The 24,229-nt window shown below is 46.2% G+C and overlaps 6 protein-coding genes across 6 annotated transcripts; 2 read left to right on the forward strand and 4 right to left on the reverse strand.

Annotated features, from left to right (window-relative positions):
* Positions 1 to 586: 586 nt before the first annotated feature.
* On the reverse strand, positions 587 to 1,237 carry DFL_003645 (uncharacterized protein; the record flags this gene model as incomplete). Its single annotated transcript, XM_067632612.1, has 1 exon — positions 587 to 1,237. The coding sequence occupies one exon, from the start codon at positions 1,235 to 1,237 to the stop codon at positions 587 to 589; it is 651 nt and encodes a 216-aa protein (XP_067490864.1).
* A 3,957-nt stretch (positions 1,238 to 5,194) lies between these two features.
* DFL_003646 (uncharacterized protein) lies at positions 5,195 to 7,485 on the forward strand (the record flags this gene model as incomplete). Its single annotated transcript, XM_067632613.1, has 4 exons — positions 5,195 to 6,077; positions 6,139 to 6,579; positions 6,640 to 7,428; positions 7,481 to 7,485. The coding sequence occupies 4 exons, from the start codon at positions 5,195 to 5,197 to the stop codon at positions 7,483 to 7,485; spliced, it is 2,118 nt and encodes a 705-aa protein (XP_067490865.1).
* A 417-nt stretch (positions 7,486 to 7,902) lies between these two features.
* On the reverse strand, positions 7,903 to 9,157 carry DFL_003647 (uncharacterized protein; the record flags this gene model as incomplete). Its single annotated transcript, XM_067632614.1, has 3 exons — positions 7,903 to 8,808; positions 8,879 to 9,008; positions 9,075 to 9,157. The coding sequence occupies 3 exons, from the start codon at positions 9,155 to 9,157 to the stop codon at positions 7,903 to 7,905; spliced, it is 1,119 nt and encodes a 372-aa protein (XP_067490866.1).
* A 1,535-nt stretch (positions 9,158 to 10,692) lies between these two features.
* DFL_003648 (uncharacterized protein) lies at positions 10,693 to 13,983 on the reverse strand (the record flags this gene model as incomplete). Its single annotated transcript, XM_067632615.1, has 1 exon — positions 10,693 to 13,983. The coding sequence occupies one exon, from the start codon at positions 13,981 to 13,983 to the stop codon at positions 10,693 to 10,695; it is 3,291 nt and encodes a 1,096-aa protein (XP_067490867.1).
* Positions 13,984 to 17,844: 3,861 nt separating this feature from the next.
* DFL_003649 (uncharacterized protein) lies at positions 17,845 to 19,513 on the forward strand (the record flags this gene model as incomplete). Its single annotated transcript, XM_067632616.1, has 2 exons — positions 17,845 to 19,039; positions 19,308 to 19,513. 2 exons carry the CDS (start codon positions 17,845 to 17,847, stop codon positions 19,511 to 19,513), a joined length of 1,401 nt encoding a protein of 466 aa, XP_067490868.1.
* Positions 19,514 to 21,386: 1,873 nt separating this feature from the next.
* DFL_003650 (uncharacterized protein) lies at positions 21,387 to 23,954 on the reverse strand (the record flags this gene model as incomplete). Its single annotated transcript, XM_067632618.1, has 1 exon — positions 21,387 to 23,954. One exon carries the CDS (start codon positions 23,952 to 23,954, stop codon positions 21,387 to 21,389), a length of 2,568 nt encoding a protein of 855 aa, XP_067490869.1.
* Positions 23,955 to 24,229: the final 275 nt, after the last annotated feature.

Below are 24,229 nucleotides of genomic sequence, written 5' to 3' on the forward strand. Positions count from 1 at the left end.
TTTTCCTGTATTCCCAATAGCTCCGTTAAAAATTTATTATTATCGCTATCACTTTTTTCCTGCAATTATAAACCTTGTTTTGAAGTGGCCATAGAGAGACCCATGCCCCGTTCTTCTAATTATGGATTTCGCAATCGCTGCTCCGCCACCTGTCAGCCTATTCCTGGGGGCACTCAGCCATTCCTTTCGCGTATCACCAGATTGATTTTTATGCCATGGAGGGGCACCTTTGATTTACTAATATACTGTTTAATACATGTATGTACAGTTTCGTACCCAGACGTCACAAAGGAAGGAGGATTTATTTCAACTATATAAGTCAGAAAACAGCACCAAAATCAGAAAATTAAAAGTTCACAAAATTACAAAATCACAAAAGGCTTTATACCCAGCTAGATGAGAAGGACACATAAAACAAGTAGAAATAGATCTAGGAACCGTCTCAAACAGGGCTGTACAACTTCACTCCCGACGATTAGGAAATCCATCTCAAATATGATGATGACGTTCTGAAACGCGTTAATTAAGCGCCAAAGCGCCATGCTAAACTTGTCGTGCCCACGTGGAACCCATGTTCGCTACAGCATCAGTTTTGAATGTTCTGAGGAACCAATTCAACTAGGTAACCATCAGGGTCGGCAACGAATGCTATCTGGTCAAGAATTTTACTATAATTTGTATGGATCTCACCCTTGCCCACCCCTTTCCCCACCTCGTAGGAAGACAGCGGGATACTCTCCCTGGTTGAAACACCGAGATCCTTTAAAACCTTCACACCTGCCCTTTTTAGTCTTTCCAACGCAGACTTTACGTCAGGAATAGTAAACCCGACTTGACCGAATCCTAAATGCGGGGCATCGTTCCCAGTGGTATAGTACCCCTTCGGCTGTTTCTCGGAGCCATGGATATGATACAGCTCGAGTAATCCAAGTGTATGAGGTAGGACCCCGCAAGTCTTCTCCCCCCACGCTTGGAGATCAGCTCTATCGGCGTCCGTCTGAGGATATCCAAGATAATAGATTGTGAAGGGACCGGTATTGAATGTGAATACTGTGCGCATTCCCATTAAGTTGACGTAAAAGCTGAGCGAGGCTTCAGGATCCCGGATCCTAAGCATTAGATGATTGAGCTTATAGCCTATCGTGGGATCTGAAGGTGGAAGTGGAGGGTCGGTTCGATAGGTACTCCCATTTGGGAGGAATTCTCCTATCGGGAAAGGAGAAGGAGAATCGGTCATGGCAATTTTTTTTTTTGGAGGGGTCGATGAGCTCGGTGGGGAAAAACCTTTGTGATTGGTTTCTTTTTCTTTTAAAATCCTGCCGATGAGCCCCGATGAGGGGATGGGTTTGAATATTGATAGCCTGGCCTGGTTTTCCGGGACGGCACGGAGGTCGCGTCGGCGATGACACAAGCGTAGGTTAAGATGGATAGTTCTATCTACAGTTATTAAACCGATCGGCTTGATTCTTTGGTGGGAGGCTTTATCGAATCCTACTACTACGCGGACCCTGATTTCGATATGTTTTTCGATCGCGGAAGGATCTTCTATGGCGGTGTCTATATGCTTGTTTGTGCAATCAATGCATGAAATTTAATTCGAGAGGGTCGATTAGATTATAAACAAATGATGAGATCCGAACGCGAAAACTATGCAGGTAATCCGTCTTGTGATTTTATTTACAATACAAGAATGCCCAAGCTTTAATCCGGAGTCGTGGAGTTTTTCCGATGTTGAAATTTCCAAACCCGGAGTAGTCTTTCGGATAGGGTTGAAGCTCTTCGGGCCGAGTTTCGTGTTGTGCTGTTGCTTTTTGAAGTCTTGAGCAAAAAAATGTGTTGTCGCCGACGGTTTATGATCGATTCGATGGCGTGGGCAACTGAAACTCGAAAGCCTCGCGGCCAGCCTCACTTGAGTCAAATGTCCCTCACAGCTGACCTCCGCGACTTTGAGGCTCTGTATCTACCCATGGATACTGGGTAATCAACCTCGCTATTACTAGGATTAGACGATTGAAAGATGAGGGGCGACTTTGCATAGCGGCGTTCAGGTTCAAGTTAAGGCGGGGTCGTATAGATATTAGCTGCATGATATACCATGCCTTTAACATAACTTCGGGCTGTAGCGCTGCATGCTGAGAGTTCTAGAACCCTCCTTTGATCCATAAAATATCATGATATCCCTCATCACCACTACAATGGGTAAAGTACATACATGTGGATCCTCGGATTTATTCGGTACAAATATGGCTTGTCTGATGATTTGGAGTAGGCTCTATCCCTTGGAAGCTACACTCAGCGGGGTTTATCAATAATCTGCTTGATTTTTCTAATTAAAACACACAAAATGCCTCTGTGTCATATGAATCAATATCCTATGACTGATAATTAAGTAATTAGTGCAACCAACCAACTAGATAAGTGTTGGGTATGGTCTGTCGTATTTGCCTTCGAGCTTTATGATCAACAATATGTAGATGTTGTGCGATACTAAGACGTCTAGACACAGACAGGGCCCAAATATTGCCTCCTATATATGCACTCATGTAGGCGGAGCATAGATGCTAGCTAGTCGGCTCCTCCTTCAGCCCCGCGCTATCGACATGACAAGTCTTGACTTTATATCTCATGTCGTTGATTTGTGCTGCGATTATGCGAATGCGAAGTAATGTAGGGACGGGCTCCTACTGCGATGCGCATATATGCATGCGTCGATGAACTGGCCGTGCATAACCACCTTTTACTTATAGCATATCGATAGGGCTGCAAGTAGATGTATATTCCCTCGCTTGAGTTAGGACGATTACAAGGGATTCAAATATATCTTTGAGCTGAGAGCATGCGCGCTTTTCATCTGCGCCCGGACTTCGAGGCTAGTTTTTCATGTGAATATCTCGCATTCGAAATGCATATCTGATTGCATCAGTGGCGCTGGAATCGATTAGTATACTGCAATATCTATCTGCATATTAAGAGAGCTCTTCCTGCCTATCGAATCGAATATTTAGGTATCGATCATGATCTAACGATGGAAATTTTGAGACAGAAATCTCCACATGGTCAATCCGAATGACTCTTCTTTCCTAGCCGTCCTAGCCACCCTAGCTATCAGGATCCAAAACCCTAGCAATCATATTAGGAGAGCTCCGACCAGAGTTACACGCGCACAGCTAGCTACATGTGGCATCTGGACATCCATTAGGATCTAAGATGCATACGATTATCATACGTTCCACACGGGGTATCAAAATTCGTAACACCTCATAACAAACTCGGACGGACGGGATATTCCATGGTTGTACTAGCTTAGGACGTCTGTACCCGATATTAAAAAATGCAAGGTGCTAATAAGGAAACCCGTTATCTGTCATGACCAATCCGAAATGCCGGTTACCATATCTGCATATTTATAGGCTTATAATAATTGAGATATAACAATTATTTTCTGGGTTACGGATGTTGAAACATAGTTACGGTTTTACTGAATATGCAACCATGACTGCATGTGAGCGGGGTTGGGTGACTGCTGAGTCACGGGTACCTCATTGGCTATCCTACCCAAAGAATATTGCAATTAATGATATCGACAAGTTGCATTCCAAAAAGGACGTAAATGTGACGCACCTGCATGAATCGGGAAATCTGACGGAATGAATTAGACTTGTAGGACCAGAAGTGTACATGTATAATAGCTCTTCAAGACCGAGATAGTTTACCTTTTAACGAATCAGGGTTTTGCGAACGGTTCGATAATCGGCAACATAAGATGGCATTAGTCGGTCTGCATGCAACACTGAGAATACTCTTTTGGATATAAAATCCCCAACCAACTATTCAGCGTTGTATACTTAAAGTCGAGCGAATTATAATAGTATGGAGGAGGTTTATGACAGAAAAAAAGAGTTAGAACGGCTGAAAAAAGGGTAATGTGATAGAGTTTGTTTCTTAAGTACACGAATGGGACAACATTGTGAGTAGTAGATTTTCATGTTGCATTCTATCAACTCTGCCTACCCTTGAGTGGGCGAAATGTCTGTCATTATCGAGATCTCTGTGTTGACCTTGTTGGGAAATGATATATCCCAAAATTGGGATAGTCTGGCCTCATGACGCTAGACGCCTCTGATATCATGGTGTGGCTAAAGTCTGTGGCTGGCTTCGACCAGCCGAATTATACACAGTATCGACCCCGGCAGCGCGCGGAACAGTCTAATACACTTGCAAGTCCGCGGATGCGGCGAACTCGGAAGTGCCCCTAGACTTTGAGTATGATTAATCATTTTAGACAGCGACTTCCGGTTTAGTTAAGCACGATCTTGTCCAGATCCGTTGCCCTGCATACTATATTACTAGACTGGCTTACGGAATACGCAATGAATGGCCATGGAGTAACTGCCGATGCCTTAGATGGGCAGTATTAATATTCTGAGAGTCGCTCATCTGCGTCTAGTTTGGACTATCGATGCCTGCTAACAGACGTTTCTTCGTATGGAATTATACCAATGCAAAGTTCGAGGCCATCTCGGATGCGGAAACTAAGTTTCCGACGGACTCAATTGTTGATACAAGGATTTAGACCCTTCTTCTTCTTTTAGGCGCCTTGGTGTTGTTATTTATGACCACGAGAAAGGCGGCTCTAAGTGCCGTATTGCACTTCATCATGGGAAGATATATTGACTTGACGAGACTGAGCATACGTCAAGCCAACAGATTGTGGTAGATATCAACCACCGCGGAGGAGAAGCCGAAATAATCGGTGATAGCATGGTGATAGCAGCCAAGGGCATAGCGCCAAGAAAACGTCAGTCAAGAAATGCTTGAATCCGGGTGAGAAGCAAGTTGGGTATGCAAATTGACGTCATGTGGGAATGCCTGCTTGGCTACTGACCAACCAAATCGCAATGCGCCCAGGCGAACGGTACTGACCGGATATCTAAATGATTAGCATGCAGACTGCTTAGTTATCATCTCTAAGATGTCTGGGGAGGAGGGGGTTTGATTCTGGATCCAGAAATTTTTCCATTGATTTATATAGTAATCCACCAGGCCCTGTTGTTTAGTCTGTCGCTTTCAGACATCTATTTTTCTCTAGATAATTCTCCCTCGCCTCGCCATGCCTTCGTGATCTCGCTCCCACCTCTTTCGCTCTTATATACCTCCTCCGTTCAACCTCGAAATTTGAAATTTGGACGTCATTATGCCCAGTCCGAGTAATAGACAGCCATCAGAGTCTAACTCTGGGCGGCACCGTTCTAACAGTAATAGCAGTAGTAATCAGGCCCATGGCCATGGATATATGAACAGTAGCTCTGGTGGCGACCCAGCGCTGGGTCCGAGTTCACCACACACTCAACACATTAGCAACACAGACAGCACCGACAACACGTTCCCCGTCGATAATCTGAACATTGAATCCGTACCATCCAGACGGTTCTTTCCTCGTCGACCGGTTGGTTCTAGGTCGAATGGACTCGAAATCACTCAATCCATTCCTTCAGTTATTTCATCGACAGGGGGTGTTCGAAATAGCAGAGCGAGTACTGTATCTGCAGCCAGTCGCCCACCGACAATTAGACTTCGTCGACTCCCTTCCAATCCCGACCTTAATGATGCTTATGGCCGCGACCAAGTCCAGACTGCTCACCAAGCAGCTATGGCTCCTCAACCGTCAATGCACCTGAATGTCCCACTTCCAACACATACCAGACCCCGGAGTCTGTCGGACCCGGCTCGGCACTCATGGCTTAATGATCCTGGGGCCGTTCGGTCGTCCCAGATTATGTCTCCTGTGCAGGAAGTGCCTCCGGATTTTCCATCTATACCTCCTCCGAAGTTTCCATTTGCAAGTACTGGTCCTCCGGCTCCACCAAAAGAAGCTTTAGAAGACGCACCTATACCACCTCCTGCACCGGCACAAAGACCAGCACCGGCTTCTCGGCTTAGCAGTAGTTTCTCCGTAGCGGGCGCGAGAAGCTTATTGGGCATGAAGCAGAGGATGGAGGATGTAGATCGTATGATGCAGCCGCCTCCACCTCGGAAGGAATATAATCAAGATGTTGTCGATTTGCTTGATGTTATTGGTAAGTTGCAAGTTACAATGTATTACTCCTATACCAGAAACAATACTGATATCGGAAATAGATCCCGAAGTCTCAACTTTATCAACTCTCACAAATGTCCAAAACTCGCTTTTTATACCGAATCTAGGCAATTTTATAAATAGACACCCAACCTATGACCTTTCATCCATAGCCGGCCGAGAATCCCGGCGAGGTTCTCGAGTTGAGCAGCCGACCACCTCGATGGTCGAGGATGCACAAATACCTCCGGAAGATGAAGCCCCGCCCGACAATGGCGAAGGTCCGCTTTCGCCAGCTCTACAACGGCAGCAAAGCCGTGCCCCAAGCATTACTTCGAATCTAACGGATTCGCATTATGCGGTTTTACCACATGGAGTAACGATCGATGACTGGACGGGTGAAGAGAGGGCCATGCTCGATGACCACGTGCGACATCTCCTACACTCGAAACGTGAGAAATTTAAACGAGGATGGCGAGGGTTTAAACAATACGTAAAGCGACGTAAGTTGTCTCTCCCTTCACAGCCTTTAGGCTAGTTTATCTAATGGAACACCTTTTTAGCATTGGGATTATTTGTAACAGTTTATGCAACATTAATCACTCTTTTCGGTCTCGCCTGGGTTCTTTTCTTGATCGGTTGGATCTATGTTGGCGAGAAACAGCTCTACGTAATTAACGTCATCGACAATGTCCTTGTCGCTCTTTTCGCTATCGTCGGTGATGGGCTGGCACCTTTTCGTGTCGTTGATACCTACCACATGATATTTATCGCCCACTATCACTTTTTAACTTGGAAACTACGCCGGAAGCGGAAACTCCCAGAACTCCAAGATCACAACGACCTACCCACCCGGCAGTTCGTCTCAATGGAGGCTGACAGAGCCTCTGTGATTAGGGACCTCGAGGCGTCATGGGAAGAGCGTGATGAGGCACCTGTCCTCAATGAAAAGCAGCAGGAGCGGTTTGAGCACCATTCCATGAAGTTTGCGAAATCGCATACCTATTATCGCCCACACGAGACCCGGACTCACTATGCTTTCCCCGTCAAACTGTTGATTACGGTCACAGTTCTTCTCGACTTCCATTCCATGTTCCAGATTACACTTGGAGGTGTTACCTGGGGTATTAGTTACCACTATCGACCTGCCGCTCTTACCGCAACTATTCTTTCTTTCTCTATTGCTTGTAATATTGCTGCTGGTATTACAATTTCTATTGGAGATCGGATGACAAGGAAAAAGCGAATTGTCGAGCAGGAGTTTAGACAAGGTCTTACAGAAGAGGCGATTGATCATGTGAGGAAAAAGCGACAGAAGCAGAAGGAAAAGGCTGCGATGGAGGAGTTAGCAGGTACGGCGAGTACGAGTGCTGATGCATCGGGAGGGTCTAATGAGAGTTCTAGATTGAGCTTATTGGCGGACGAGAAAGAGAAAGAGAAAGACAAAGGTCGTTCTCGCTCGAAATAGATATCTATCGAGATAGACACACATTCACTTTCATTTGTTCTTTTCAAAAGCAGCAACACAAACTTAGTGTTCCCGGACTGACCGATACGAATGGTATACCTGTTTAAAGTATATGCTTTTTAATGTCCGGTCTGTTGTACTAGGGGTTCTATTCAGGTCTTGAAGAGGTCTGCTTATAATGGTATTTGCAGCGAATTTTAGCGTGGGTTGTTATTGGATAATGATTTACAAAAGGCCATGTTTTTATACTTCATGTAAACGGTATACAGATTCAACGTCTACGATGATGATAATACGATGCAAAACTCTTGGTATGAATAATAAATAAAACCATAATTACACAAGAAAGCGATAATGTTCAACCCAAAAGCCGACGCGCAAGTGCAGAATGTCCCTGTCCCCAAGCTCTTATAAACTCCAAATTCTCTTGTTCGCTCGCACCCTCAAAAGTCCCAATTGGTTCTCTCACTAGCCTAAACACCGTGCCCTCCGTCATTGTCGTCTCCCTACCTACGTAAGGGTATTCACGATTGGTGAAGAACCTGCCCCTTTCATTAACCTCATCCTCATCGACCGTTTGAACTTTCCACTTCCGCTCTGGTGGTCTATCTTCAAAAACAAACTCCCATAGTAGTTTGTAACAGTCCTCAGTCGTAGCCTCATCTTGAAACTGGCAACCTTTATACGGCCAACCCCAAACCCTACCCATCGCATCCCTCCTCTTACGTGGATATACAATCTCAAGCTGTTTGATCTTTTCATAATCATACCAATCCATAACTTCCTTCAAACAATCCAAATCCTTCCAACTCTGTCGGACCTCCACCGCTACTTTTTCAAGATTTGGAAAATTATTAAGAATGAGTTTCCCATATTCTGAATTTGGTGGACAAGACCATTTATATAGATTTCCTGGCAAGGTAGAGGATATCATCGATTGGGTGATGAATATGTCATGAATGTTGTTTTTGATACGTTTGTCGAGTCTTTCGATTATGTTCTTTGTGGTGTGGCCGAAGCTGGCGAATATAAATCTGCTCCTGGAGATTAATTCTAGAAGCTTCGGAGTTACTTTTGTGCTGTCAAAGTCAGTGTTCCAGGCTGCGGTGCCGGAAGTACAATCTTCCAAAGCCTTGAGAACACGGTGACGTTGACGGTCGAGACAGTCGGAAAGTTCGGCACCAAAGCGGTGAGAGACTTGGGAGTAGTATTGGATCGCTGGTTCGGGAAACGGAGAAAATTCGAAGCTTATCCCACCGGGGAGCTGAAGGGCGTAAGTATGCCTGAATATATATGCACCTAATGGATTTAATTTTCGGTTCAAGAATACTAACCTTTTTCATTGCTTTGTAACTGTAATGATAATCCGGGAAAACCCATGGTGAATTGTATACAAAGTTAACCTCGAAGGGGAGGAGGGTTTCGTAGATCTGGTCGCGAATTTCACCGGGGAGGGTGAACCAGCTGTCTTGGTATTAGTTAAACCGAATTTCTTTATGGTTGGTGATTTTGATAGGGTCAATTACATACTCGAAAGTTGTAGCATTGCTTACGTCTACTTTCTCCCCAGCATCCAGTGCTGGAGTAGTGGCAGGTTCTAGGGCCTCGGGCATTTTGAAGGCGAGATGTGGTTGTTGGGCGTTCAATAGTAATCAGAATATGGTCGATTTATATATTTATAGTTTCATTCAAATGCCCAGCCTATAATTAAGGGTTACAAGAGATATTACCGATTTCGTATATTACGCTTTGTCAGGGATTCGAAATGAGTTGTATGAAGTTCGAGGGTTTGGGTTAACCATCAGTTTGTCTACGGCCGACATCCTTGTCTTGTAAAGACATAAGCGCATTTTCAAGGGTCTGTCGCCAAGTTGTAGTGCTTCTTGACTCATCTTATAGAGGAGGAGATTTGATTGGGGATAGTGTTTAGAGAGGTGAGTCTAAAAAGACTGAAGCGGTAGTCATCCTGACTTGGTAATTGAAATGCATATCGCGAGGTTGGGCCTGAGTCTACAGTATAGCAAGAGAATTTTGAAGGATATTTTTGGGCAATTGGAGCACGCGCACGAGATTTCTAGTTCATTAAACTACTAGATGACCAAATCTACTCGCAAGGCTTTTAAAAGGACCCCTATGATCTCTATAAACTGTTATCGTTAATAGAGTAGCTCGCACGACATACCTCCCTCTCCTACAAAACTACATTCTGTTTCGCAAAAGCTCCGTAGATGATCTGCCGACGTGTGGGCTTTGGTCCATATTTGGCATATCTGTTTTCTTTCCGGAGAGGTTCGGTGGGATTGTCTTGGGGCTTTTCAGACATTGTGAAGGGATTTGAATGGGTTTATATCGACCGAAGTGATATGAAATCTTGGATTTCTTTCATGAAGAAAATTCGAGGATATAGGATCTTGGGTTTTGAATTCGAATCGCTTTCCCTTTGGGATTCTAGGGGTTCTAGCGTCTTGCCCCCAGGCTTGACATTATATATCTAGACATTTGATCTAGTGATCGGTCAGATGGTGTAAGTTGTAATAATGTTAAATACGTATACTTGGGGCATCGAGGTTATCGATCGCCTGTAGCCCAAGCGTCAAAGTTTGGTCTGGCTAAGGTTATATATAACTTAGAGCGATTGGTCTAGATTGGCGAGAATTCAGTCCCGGTAGCACTAGGTTCTTTAGTCGAACGACAGGAAAATCCATCTTTTTTGGTTTAGTATTATAATTGGTATGGTCGTTTCCTCATCTGATCCTATAACGTAAAACATACGAAGATGAAGCCAAAGAAACCCCTCTAATTAGGTTATGATATATCATAAAATGATGCACGGCTGTTAGTGTTCGTGAGAGTGCCGTAACTCTTAGAGATGACAGTATTTCTCACAGGTAGGTCTCGCAATATTGATTGGTAGAGGGCTTCATCAATTAGCAATTCATTTGCAAATTGTATCTCCATAACATGGAATTGAGAGTAGACCTTTGACTTTTATGTGCTTGTAGACGCCGAAGTCTATTTACCAATACATACAAAGAAATCCATCCGGAGACACCTCCACATGCTTGCCCAAATATACAGATACTCAAAAACTTAATATATATACAATAGAAGTGGTCTGATAGAAATGGTGACGATATTAATCATGCCATCAATTGCTATCCTCGGGCTTCTCGGTGGCAGGTGTAATGCGGACATCTACGCCGTCAATGTCACCATCTGCCAGCTCAACAAACTCGTCATCTGAATCACTAGAATCACTAGAATCACTGTCATCTGACTCGTCGGATTCATCAGAAGATTCTATGCCTTCTTTCTTTTCTTTTGCTTGACGAATCTTCTCTTGTAGCACATTAAGCTCCAAGAAGGCAGAGAAGATGTCATCCTGGGCATCCTGGAATTCCTTGCCTTCTTCCTCTGTAACACCTTCGCCTAGTTCGAGAGGAGTGTCTCCGACACCTTGAAGTTCTGGGGGAACGGCAGTATATTCTGTGTGTGCTTTGATAGGGTTCTCCGGGTCTGGTGCATATTCAGGGATGAAGTAGGGACCATCTTGGAGCTCTACAGGTTCGTAGATAGACGGTGAATCCTCTGGATCGTTTTCGTCTTCCCTCGCCTCCGACTCTATTTTCTCTTCTTCGGGCGAGGGTTCCTCGATTGCAGATGTTTCAGTTTCTGTGATGGATTCCTGGCCCTCAGAAGCAAGCGGCTCGACATTCTCTAGGGCGCTGCTGGAATCTTGCTTCGAAGTCATTGGTTCAAAGGAATCCTCGAACTCTGCTTCTTCTTCCCCTATACTCGAGCCTACTTTTCCTTGTTCTGTGGGAACTTGAGAACTATTGTGAGAAGCACCATCCTCGAACGGCAAAAACTCGAATGCGGCGTCTTCCTCGTCTACAGGCTGGGGTGCCTTAGACGACGTGTCCGTTCCATCCTCCCATGGCAACTCATCCTCCATTCTAGGGAATCGCGCAGTATGAGTGTCTACGGTCCTTAGCATGACACCACCTTCCTCTCCAGGGCCAAAGTACCGATCCACAGTCGCGCCGCAAACTCCATACATACGATAAATCCGTCTCCAGGCAAGACCTTCAACAGGACTATCCACTTGAATAACACCATCGATCATGGGAGCATATCTATGGTCGCCAACAGTCTCTTCTAGGAATATTGTAGTAACCTGGCCCGTTGGTTCTACAAATTTCCCTCTTTCTGATGGGAAAGGATATCTAGCGATACGGCCAGCCATTTGCGCGTATCTTTGATATCCAGTTGTCGGAACCATAATGTATGCGTGAGTAAAGTGTGGCGTATCCATGCCCCTAGCACCTGCACTCGAGGCGATCCAGATTGTAGTATCTTCCTTGGTCCGGACTTGTCCCTCGACAGGTGGAGGAGGTCCGGGGAGATCGGAGCGGCCGAGCAGTATACCGTTCGCAGCACAGGTGTCCGCCCTCAGGACCTCGGCCTTAAAACCTGCATTCTCGAGGGCTTCGATATATTGCCCTCTCGCGGCAGTCGGAGTCAGATACACGATGACTCGCTCAGGATAATTATCCCGCTTCAACAAAACATCAAGAATCTCAACGACTATTTTCTTCGGGATACTGGTATGCCTGAAGTCGTTGGCAAGTTCCGTGATCAAATCCCTGACTTCAAACTTTCCTCCAGTCACCCCTGTGGAGTACTTGTATTTCTCTACGCTGCCTTCTTCCTCCTTCAAGAGATTTTCTTGGGCTGCTTCAACAGCCAGGGCTTCCTTGCTCATCAGAGATACCCGGGGGTCGCGGTGGATCGTTAATATGTTGATATATTTCGCGATCTCGGCTTGCTCATCAGAGGATCGAATCAGAGGATCCTGTTTGAAGGCGGGGATATCTCTCATCAACCCCGTGTTGATATCCACGCTCAATGCGTAATGCTTGATTCTTTCCGGAATTTTCACGATGGGCCCGATCTTTTCATGGTCGAATAATTTTGAGAAGTCCTGGATCCCAAGGTTTACCATTTGATTTGCCTTGCTGTCAGTCTTGGAAAACCCAATCCAGTTTTTTGTGTAGACCAGCTTGGATCTCAAAATTGGAGATAGGTTCGGAGAAATGCAGCAAAACTGTATGGGATCTGGAGTTTGTTCTCGCTGGTGGGCTAGCAATTCTCGCCGCGCAATCAAGAAATCGATACAAGTTTCCATCGGTGTTGGTTTGGCCCATCTGGCTTCCTTCCTGATTCTCTTCTGTTGTACCATGTCTCCGAGTGCCTTGGGGGCTGGTCTCTGGTTGATCATAGCATCTACTTCGTCCGCTATGATAACTTTCAAGTTATCTAGGTTGACATAGGTTTTGGACCGTGGATCGTTAAGAATATCGAGAAATCTAGTAGGCGTGGTGACAATGATGTGCGGGCTAGGGTTTTTTTTCAGCCTTTCGATTTGCTCGTTTTCCCCTTCATCACCACTGAGACGGGTGAATCCTTGGAATATTGTATCTTTGGGAGGAGCGGTCTGGCCAGGCTGGACGAGTGCACCGACGAGGTTATCTAGGGTGTCGATATACTGTTTCATAAGATCGATAGTTGGAACGAATATAATACCAGTTGTACTTGGCACTTTTTGGGAGGTACCATCGGGCTTCGTAACTATGCTCAGACTCCTCGCCAATTGCAGCAACCACAGAGCAGCAATAAAACTCTTCCCTGAAGCAGCTGGACCAGCGGCGCACAAGCTATAACCCTCCTGCAATAACACAAGCATGTTCTTTTGTGTGTATGACGGCGTTTTGATGTTTGGGTATGCCTTTGCCAATGCTCTCTTCACAACCGGTCGTAGTGTCGATTCTTCAAAGGTATTCGGCTTTACCAACTTTTCTAGAATCCGCTGAGCTGGGTCCCGCTTTTCAGCTTCCTCACGTTGCAGCTTGTGCAACTTTCTTGAGAAATCTGCGTCTCGTGCGTTGGCCATGATTGCTTGTAGGTCTGGGAGGGTTTCCTGTGCTGCCCTGCCCACTACGCCTCCGTCGATTTGATACCGAGACTGCTCGAATTCTACTTCGTCACTAATTTCATCTGGATATTCGTCGGCCGGCTTGTATTTCCGGGGACCTCCGTATCGCTTTTTCGAAATGTAGGCATCAACGTCATCGCCGTCGTCGTCGTATCGTCGATTTTGAGCACGCCGTGGCTTTCCCCCTTCATTGGCCCATCCATCTCCCCGGTCGTAGCTTCTCACTCCCTGCCGTCCTCCTCCATTCCCCCTTCTCTCACTCCGTTCATACCGTTGGCGCTGTAACGAGGCAGCTGTCGTGTGATAGTCTCGGGAGCATAATGGATTGCGCAACGGGCTGGACGGCAATGAAGTCCACCTAGCAGACTGGAAGCAACGTTGACATATATAATTTGTCGGCGAGGTGGCTTGTTTGCCTAAAAGTCGGCTGTTGAGACGAAGCATTGCATATGCGGCGTGCAAGGTTTTGGAGGTTCTCTCTTTTTTTTTTGGAGGCCTATCGCTAAAAAAAAAAATTAATACTCGCTTTGGGCTGGCGAACTTTGAGGAGCTTGGCGCGTGCAGGGTTCCCAAAAAGAGGCTCAACACGCAAATTGCAACAAACGGATTCGAACAAGAGGTCACATGCACAAGTTACGCAGGCCAATTCTCGACCCTAAATGTGTTTTCGGACAGGATTTGCTTCTATTCGACAGCAGTTTCAGAAGTATTTAATAGCGTTCAAGAGAATATAAGTCGTAGGGTATGTTTAAGTTTGCACGCGGCATCTGCCTATGAGTTCATTGTAAATGGGTGTTGCCGTGATCATGGGGATTCTATTATAGTTTCGTGCCTAGTCTCTCATTAAAGAACGAATTGAATCTTCTATATTAAAATTAACAAGTCCTTCATAAGAGCCTACGGAGACATGTTGATATCGAAAGCACGGTGTAAACTGGGGCATTCCCAAAAAAGTTGCCTGGAGCCCGTTATCAGTCAATGGATATGAAACCACCGTAGGCGAGATACGATCTCTCCCAAAATAAGGTTCACTACTCGTCGATCTAGGTACCGACTATCAAAGTAAGATTAAATGTTAGATCAGGAACTAGGATTTTGTAATTTCAACAACATTTTCCATAGCGGGGTAGTCACTAATATATTGATGCGATTCTTATATCCCAAAAGGGAAGGAGATGATATACAGTAGACGGAAAGGTACTGCCTGTAATATGCACCTAGCGGTTTGGATTGTAGCCTAAATACATGGAAATATAGCAATTGGTTGGCACGATTGATGGAACCTTTACCAGTATCGATATAATCATTGCCTTAAATATCGAATCCGCCTGACGCAACCGTAGACTGCTGAGACCATCCATGGGCCATAGAAACCGGATGGCGCCATTGTTTTTAGACAAAGCTCGGACCAGACAGAGCTGTAAGCTGTAAATCAAGGATAGGAAACGTCTTTCCAATAGTCAAGGAGCTCTTGGGGCTTTTGCCACTATAGAATCGAAACTTTGGGGAAAATTCAATGCCGAATTATTCTCGTAGCATAGCCCCGATAGTTGAAATATCATATCAAAACATGGATGCGAGACTTCTAAAAAAATACATACTAAGGATTCAAGGTTAGTAGAGCATGAAAAAGGCCGAGTAGTGCCCGAGGTCTCAATTTCAATTGGGTCGGCAGGATCGATAATTCTGCGATACTAACCGTACATGTTAATTTCGTCTTTAATAGTTAGCGGTAAACGTAAAATCCTAACTTACCCAAAACGAAGACCTACAGGTGGAGCCTATGCTAATTGTGGGCATCTTCACGAACGGTGGAAAATCGCGCGCGAATACTTGCTGATTGAAAAGAGTACACTAACTGCGGGGTCCAAAAAGAGGGAGGGAGGGAGGGCTCGTAACCCCGCTCGATAGTAAGAGAGACGACCCAATGGAGCCCAATAGCGAGCTATCGATATCGATATGGTCCAGGCTTTTGATATGGCTGCGACCAAGGCTCAACCTTCCAATATCCCCCACTAGCGACCCTAAGAAGGATTGTACTTCGGGATGGCTTACCACTGTATTATCGATTGGTCGAGTCATCTCCGATGGCCTTCGGACTTACCAAACCATCTGCATGGACAGGAAGCATCTATTCGCGTGCGGGAGGGTTGTGCGGAGTTCGGCCAACTTGTTCACAACAGATGCATCTGCGCCAAGATGCATGAGCTTCGAGCTTTGTCAGTTAAAGCCGGGGTGCATATAAGTGGTTAGTAGATTAGGATCGGACTTTTAAAAGTTTAGGTTCCGCAGATGGGTCTAGCATAGATATCGGATGCTGATCGATAATGTACAATGTTGCATACGGTCCTAGCTGGTTTGGGGTTGAGAGAGCCCTTGTATCGATAGGATTCGCATGGACTGTAGTATACAGAGCCTCAATGCATAATAAAACTAACGGGTATGATAGATGTGGCTGTTAAAAACGTCTTAACTACGAATGGGCCCTATGGCTAGAAACATGACAGGCGCATGCGTGACACCGCCGTGAGCGAACGGAAGGTTCTTGATCCGGACGGCTTCCAGACGTATTTGGGGGCCCGGTGGCGTGGTTGGAGGACATTGAGCCAGGCGAGAGCAACTTCACCCGGTCAAACCCAACACGCCCGGGTACACCATCCTCCAGATAGCGAAAACACCACCTTCGGTAGGCCAGATAGACGTCTACAGACGAGGCATCTTATCGACCGACACCCCTCATCTATCTTCTCTCGCATCTATAGGACGCCGCATCTACCTGCACCCCAAAGGAAACGTGTAAATAATACTATCCAAGAACTAGCGCTAGCAAGGTGTACCGAAAGTCAACTCGCTACGATTTGGCTTGGCTGGCGGAAATTTCCCAAATCTCGTGCTTTTGAGACTTAACTAGCTCTGGTTAGCCCTCCTAACGTCTGAAAGACGCAAAAGCTTGACATCAGAGTCCGGGGTCTTGAAACAGCAAGTCACCCGTTGGGAGCCTTTGGAACCTTTTCGTTCGATCTTCTCTTCATTTGCCAGCTCGAATTCGTTTGCCCTTCGACTACAATAGACAAAGCAGGTCGCCTAACTTACATGACATTACCTCCTGGCTATTCGGTCTGATCTTCTAATCGAGGGGAACAGCTGCGCGAACCAACCAATGACCACATGCTCAAGTCGCACATATGCGTTTTCTAATTAAAGAGCCGAAAAGTATGTGAACCCCTTCATATATCATATCGTGAGAATTCTGTGACATAATACAGTCATGATCGGGATGCCCTGTAAATTCCATATTCTTGGCGAGAAATGCTTGTTTGTGTGACCCACTGCCGCATCAAATGCTGAACTCCTCTCTGTCTCCGATGCACAGTCCTAGGTCGACGAGACAGTCTCTGGCCAATGGCAGCCAATGTTGTCGAAGCTCGGTGAGGTGGGTTGTGCTTACCGAATTCAGGCGGCCGCCTGCCTCAAGGCATCCACATCCGACACTTGACATGTTGAACCTCACAACCGTTCTGCCCGACCGAGCTGCTGTCGAGACCCCGGGCCGGCAGCAGCACAGGAATCAAGTTGCTGATTCTGGCTAGATGGCTCTCGCTCGCTCAGAGTTGACGTCTAGGAAACAGCCCATTGAAAACCTATTTCTTTTGGGCAACTTCCATTAAGGGAATTGGTACCGTAAGTTCCTTGCTTAGACAGGCAACCCTGGCATTTCTGGCTTGGTGTGCAGCAGCTCCTTCTGATGGCCCAAATTCCAGGCAGGTTGAACCAAAATTTCAGCTTGAAACTGGTCGAATACCTACGCTATCGACATACCACTTCGATACGGGTCAGTCACGGAAACTGATCGTAGAGACATCTATGCAAACCAAAAAAAGAATCCGCGATCGATTACCTCAGAGGCCATCCCATCATCGTACCCCAGTACCATTTTTTTTTCTTTCCGAGCGCCCGTTTTGGAACGGTGCATCAACGGTGGGAAAGGTTTTATGCACCATCCTTCAATGTCTTGTGAAAGAAGAAAATAGACATTGCAGATGTATGCATCGACAGGGATGTGAATTCCACACCAACCCAAACCTGATGTTTTGGAAAAATAAAATATACCGGGCTCTTCTCTAGAGATTTGGGCTGCGCGAATATAATACTTAAGTATCATCCCGGATACTACAATCTTTCTCCTATCTTCATCATCACCGACCTGCCAGTGCAAGTGTTAGCCAGAGAGATCTGACTTCATTTGATACATTCCCGTCGCAACACTTCTATCCCTCCCTTCCTCTCCACATCTACACATCCGCAATGGCTTCAGCGACATACTGTGACATGCCCGTCGTAATTGACGGGTATGAAGCTGCCAAGGAAAGGCAAAGGTACTTGATCGAACAGATGGAGGCTTTGGACATGACATTATGGTTGGCCAGAATACCATCCGACCAGAGGTTCCACTACCCTGGTAAACTCATTAGGGACGACGACGACAACATGGAAACCGAAATCTTGGATATCATGCGTGAGATCGAAAGTTTGCAGGAGATTGTCGACATCTACGAGGATGTCGATGACGATCTCGAGTGGGAAGTCGACGAAGAGGCACTACGGGAATTCGAAAGGTTAACGAGAGGAAGAAAAGCCGAACTTACCATTCCAATTCCAGAGGGCGCTCTCTCAAGGAATCCTTCTCCATGCTCGAGGACTTGGGTTCCAAGGCCTGCCGAGCCCGACTTTGAGAAGCCGTTCAACCCATTCCGAGAAGAATACTTCCTCGGACTCGAAGACGCTATCACCGATGAAACAGAATTCATCACAATTCCTGGGGCCGCACCGCATTCTTTGTCCACCATCTCCCACAACTCGCTCTTCGGAGACTTGGTCGACTACGTCAGAGAATGGAACCCCTTCGAGGTCGGAAGCTCGCCCACTTCCCGATCTTCCTCCATGGACTCTACCTTCTCCTTCAATGAGATGGTGTCCGATTCTTCAGTATCAAGCGATGCTGGTGATGACTGCTCTGTCAGAAAGACTTCTGATGAAAACACCAAGACATCCAATGTGGACACGGAGACCACAATGACCGTCCCATTAGTCCTTGATGATGGCCGCTTCAATGCTGCAGGGTCGAGAAGATCATCAGAAGACTCTCAGTGCCCATGGCCGGAATATCTTGAGTACGAGATGGACGTCGACGACGAGATGGACTATGATGACTACTATGAGTATGAGGAGATTGCACACCAAACCCTCGTCCACAGCACAGCCAAGTATGCAGACCTTGGATCCAGTCTACTCAACAGCACCTTCGACAAACTCCCCACCAACAATATCATCTATACCGAGCGTGCACTATCGGAATGCTCGACAATATCAGATTCCGAACCCTGCACTCCAACCACTATCAACCCACACATGATTCACATCGAACTACCAGCATACAAGGTCGACTACTACCTTGCATTCGAAGACGCGGAAGACGAATTCATCAGAACCAAGTTTTTAGGTAAGGTTCCACCGTTTCTTGTAGATCAACATCATCCCATCCCGAAAATAACCCCTGCAACTTGAAACCCTTCCGCTGGATAAAAAGCCTCACACCCACACATGATCGATTTTACCCCTCCATTCCCGCAATCTCCACAATTTGTTTCCGTGAGAACATTTCCTCCGCATTTATATTCCGGCTAAACCGACGCACGGACTCCTGAACCCCGCATTGTCTTTTATTATTTCAACTTGCATGAGGATGATGCTAACGGATAATTTCATAGATTCTGCCGTCGACTTGGATCTGCAATTCCCTTCCTTTGAATCGGTACTGTCGACATTTGACCCATCATTCGAAAATAAAACAACATTCCAGCCAATGATGTTCCAGCACAATGCATCCATGGAAACCCTCGACCTTGACGACCCGATGGACGTCCTCGAGGCTCAAAGGTTAGCTGGCTCCTTCACTAGGATGTCCTCGCTATAACTTTCCCTCGCTGTCCGGATCAAGTGATACCGGATCTCCTTCCCTAGCCGTTTCATATCGCATCTTCCGACATTTCACCCTCATCTACATCTTCTCTTCTACTACATATTTTTTTTCTTTCACTTCTCTGTAAATACCCCTTTTGACCTAGCAGGTCGCTGTATATATATTAACTTTATTTCCTTACCTCACGGGGGCATCGACATTTTGGGATGGCTCATGCTTTCGGGTTTGTTTCACAGGTGTTCATGGCGTCACTGGTTAAAAGGCGTTCAGATGGATTGGGAATCTTCTTCTCCAAGCTGCTTTTACCTCTTTCTTCTCTTCCTTTTTTTTTCCTTTTCGTGTTTGAAAAATTTTTTCATTTTTTTTTTTTTTGTTTTTCACAGTTTTCTTCGATGCTGGTCTTTGACGGTTGGACACCCTCAATCGTTCACACTCACTTGTTTTTTATATGATACCCCGACCCACTTACACTCATTCGAGAATTTTTTTTTTGCTTCGCCTGTACGATCAGGCCTGACACTCCTTGCACACAAAAGAGATACCAAAAGTCTTTTACATTCGTTTTCTGTTTTTTTTTTTTTCAAGATACCCGCCTCTTGTCAAGGCGACCTGACATTCATTTCAACAGGATTGCCCTTCTACACTCCTTCAGAGGGTTCCACACATTCATTCAGTTTTTCTTTAATTTTTATTTCGGTTGGTCACAAAAAGACCCCTTCGCAAGACCTTGGATCCTCAAAGAACAGAACTTTCATTCAACCCCGACCTTTCCTATCAAGCTTAGCTTTCTTCAGAGCAACCATTCATTCGCACGCAGGCGCACATTACACACTCTCTCTTTTGATTTTTTGAACAATTTTGCCTGTTTTATAGCTAGCGACGCTGAGCACTAGGGTGTGATTAGCACATTACATGGTTCGAAAGTTCCGTCCTGTCTTTTTTTTTTTTTACACACTCTCTATATCTATCGAAGGAAAACTTGCTTTAACAAAAAAAAGTGGGAAAAAAATACAAAAAAGATTTTCGATCGCACGAAATACTCTTCTCCATACGTAAACAATCTCAAAGCAGAAAATTGTAGTAGCTGGTCACCATGCATAAAAATTGCAACAAGACACCCGCCATCCAAACCCTCCTAGCCGCAACGGGGAGTTGTCCATTGTGATACTGCAGACGTGCATTTGACACATACACAGTTTTCCGTGCATCGAGAATATTCATCCCCGGGGAAATCTTGCCGAACCTCACGGGTTTATAATTTACATTCCTGCGGAGGTTCGAGGCTGTGCAATTGATCACACAACGGCCAGCTAGCTAATTTTCGCACCGCAGCGAGGAACTTTTGAGTTTTACTGAATTCAGCTTAAAAAACCAAGCAGCTTATGCATCCGCTGCATACTTTAAAACAATAGGAATTCGAAGCTGGCTTGAAAAATTTAAGCTTGAGCTCGAGCTCGAGCTTGAGCTTCGATCGCATAATTGACGTCAACGGTATCATCGAACTTTCCACACCCTAGCACATAACATTGTTTGGGGGGGTTTTTTTTTTAAAAAAAAAAAAAGAAAAGGCTTGAACGAGACATGCGGTTTCAAGTTGTCTGTGAAGATGAGCTGCATCCGCATGAACTTATGATGATCCTATCATTTTGAACTTGGAGATTGGATTCATGTTTGATCAAAATCGCTATCTTTAGATCCGCGATTCAACTCGCGCAGGTTAGCGGGGTTAATATCGCGATATCGATTTCGCCTACAATTTTCCGGGACTACGAGACAAAGATCACTCCTATACCTACGAATATTTTTAATCTGGAACTTGGTTTCGTGAAGCGGACTAGTAGAGAGGTGTTTCATTCATCATATCGCACTAGGCCTTCATCGCCTCCTCCTCCAACCTCTCCATCTCGCTGGCACTCATGGCCGCCAAACCATATTGGGTCCCATCGGACTCCCTCGAAGCCCTTTTCTCAGGACGGGCCATGATCTCCTCATTCACCTCCCCCGCCACTTCCTCCGCAAACTCCAACCCGCTCTTCTTCCTTTTTGCCTTCTGCTCGTCATCCTCCTTCTCCCTCTCCAACTGTCTCCTCAACTTTTCCTCCCTCTTCCTCTTATCTTTCTCCGCATTCCCCAGCTTACTCAACTCCTCAGCCGTCAACCCCTTCTTGGAAGCCTTAGCCATAGGACCCCAATATGCCCCGGGGTTCTGCTGGTAGAGTACATCCCCCTTGCCCTTCTCCTTATCCCTCCCTAACGCCTCATCGAACTTTACATCTCCAAAGTCTTCTTCCCCTTCTTCCCCAGGGTGCAATATCTTATACCCCGCCATACCCGGCGTCACACTCCCCTCCTTAGCGGGGTACATCTTCTCCCACGCCCTCATGACCTTCCAGATCTGATCCCAGGGTGCGTTGGTTTTCAAACTCCCCGCTCGACAATGTGATTTCGTAACATGGTATCCTAATCCGATTAGTGCGCCGCGGAAGGCGGATACTGATGGAGCTACACAATGGAGCACTCTTGCTAATTGTGTCGGTATTATGAACAATGCTAGGGGGTCGGCTGTTGGGTTTCGATTTTTGGAGTTGGTAGATGTTAGTGATCCTGGGATTTTTGTAACCTCATCTTCGTTGTTTTCTTCCTTCTCGGCCGCTTCCTCCCTTTGCTTTAACTTCCTCTTCAACGAAGGTCGATGTTCAGGTTTTCCATCGCTTTCAGTACTAACTGCCGCCACAACAGCCTGTCCATTCGCCGGTGTCAACCCTGCAACTGCCGACTGAGCACCAGCAGGTGGAGTCGGCGACACAGCAGAAGCGGGAGTATCTACTCTCGGCGAGGGAGGCATCAGCTCCCCCAATGCAAGCTTGAGCATCCCACTAATCCTCCCGAGGGTTTCATACTCCTTCACCGTCTCCTGTCCCAAAACATTCGACAATAAATGATTAATAAACCCCGCGTTGTGAATTTCATCCGACCACATCGGTCCCGCCACGTGCATCTTGAACCCACAATGATCACACCTTCCACTCTCCACCGCCTGCGAAACTCCGTATTTGTACGAAGGCGTATCATTCGCAGCATTCCCTTCCTTCTGTTTATTACTATTCTTCCTCTTATCCTGCTGTCTCACCCTCAACGTCCCCAATTCCTGAACCTTCCAAGCTCCACACCCAGCATCACAGGTAACCACCACCATCCCTTTGCTCGACAACCTTTTAACATTCTCCGCACTCTTCCTAACCCTCACGAACACCCTACAATAATAATCGATACTCAAACTTAATAAAGGTTCGATATATAATCCGTATTTGGCCGCTGTGGTCGCAATGCTCATCAATACCATCCTTAATCCTGTTTCGTGACTATAATCACCCTTTGCAGGTAATCCACCATATGTGGCGAATGTCTTCTCGGGATAGCTGACACTGGCAAAGATTGCAGCGTCGGTACATGTGACGCTTAGCAATCCACCGTCTTCGAGAGCTTGGACTGCAGAATCTATGAATTGTGTAGCAGACCCGTAAGGGTCGAGATCGATGACGTGGTATTTTTGAGGTGATACTGGTTTTGTCTTGAATGGGTTCTCGGGTGTAGGCGAAGGGATGCAACTTGGAAAAGCGGTACGGTACATATGACCCGTGGCGTTATCGTGGTTTGGAGTGATGATGTCAGTGAGGTTGTTGAATTGGACGTTGCGGTAGATGTATTCGATCGCTGTGGGGGACATGTCGTTTGCTGTGACGTGGGTTACGAAGGGGAGTTCTTTGGCGTAGCGGAGGGCTCGGAGACCGGTGGCTGATAGGGCATCCAGGACGGCGAATCTGGGTTTTCCCTTGCTATTATCGGGTGGTGGAATAGCTTCTTCGTTCTTCTGAGGTGTGGGTTCGGCCATATCGACATCTTCTTGTTCGATAGCACTGATCTGCTCGCCAGCTTCACCTTCAAGATTTGTAGCATCAATGACCTTCTGCTGTTTTTTATGCTTAACCCCTCCTCTATTCTGTCTCCTCGGCGTCTTCCTCTCAGCTTCGAGTATCTCTCCAAACCCTCTCGTAACCGTCATCGTCAAATCACGATTAAACTTTTGAATGTAATTATAAAACACCTCTGCCGTATTCCCCCTTTCTACCGGTGGTAATAATATCTTCGCTCGACCTTCCGGTTGGATCTTGTAGGTTATTCCGTTTATGATTGTGGTTTCTAGTGGAAGGGGGTCCGGGGATTTGCGCTTTTTGGAGTTGGCTATAGTTGTTATATGGTGATGCTGTCGCTGGGCTTCTTGTTGTGCTTGTGCTTGGCCACCGGGTGGTGGGGGCTCCGAGGCCATTGCTCGGGGGGGAGATGTTGCAGGACTATCGGAAATCGAGATATCGACAGCACCGTCGGAATTGGTGTGTACAGCACGACGAGCAGCTCGAGCTTTTCGTCTGGCCATTGTGAACGATGTGAGCGATGTATTGATGAGTAAAGGTAATGGTGATGGTGATGGTAAAGGTGGTAATAAAGAGTTAGGACGCGTCGAAAAAAAGGACGTCCGTTGATGGAAGTTGTTGGGGAGGCATCTAATAGTAGTATAGGTATGAGTCGAAGAAGAAGAGGAAGGTCTGGCCGGGTTGCTACGACTGGTCAGCTGTGTTGCGAAAGAGAAGAATTTACGGCGGAAGGTCCAACCGAGAGCTTGTCGTCCGCTGGGGACACCGAATAGATACC

This window comes from Arthrobotrys flagrans, assembly GCF_004000055.1.
Source record: "Arthrobotrys flagrans strain CBS H-5679 chromosome Unknown unitig_0, whole genome shotgun sequence".
Taxonomy (NCBI): domain Eukaryota; kingdom Fungi; phylum Ascomycota; class Orbiliomycetes; order Orbiliales; family Orbiliaceae; genus Arthrobotrys; species Arthrobotrys flagrans.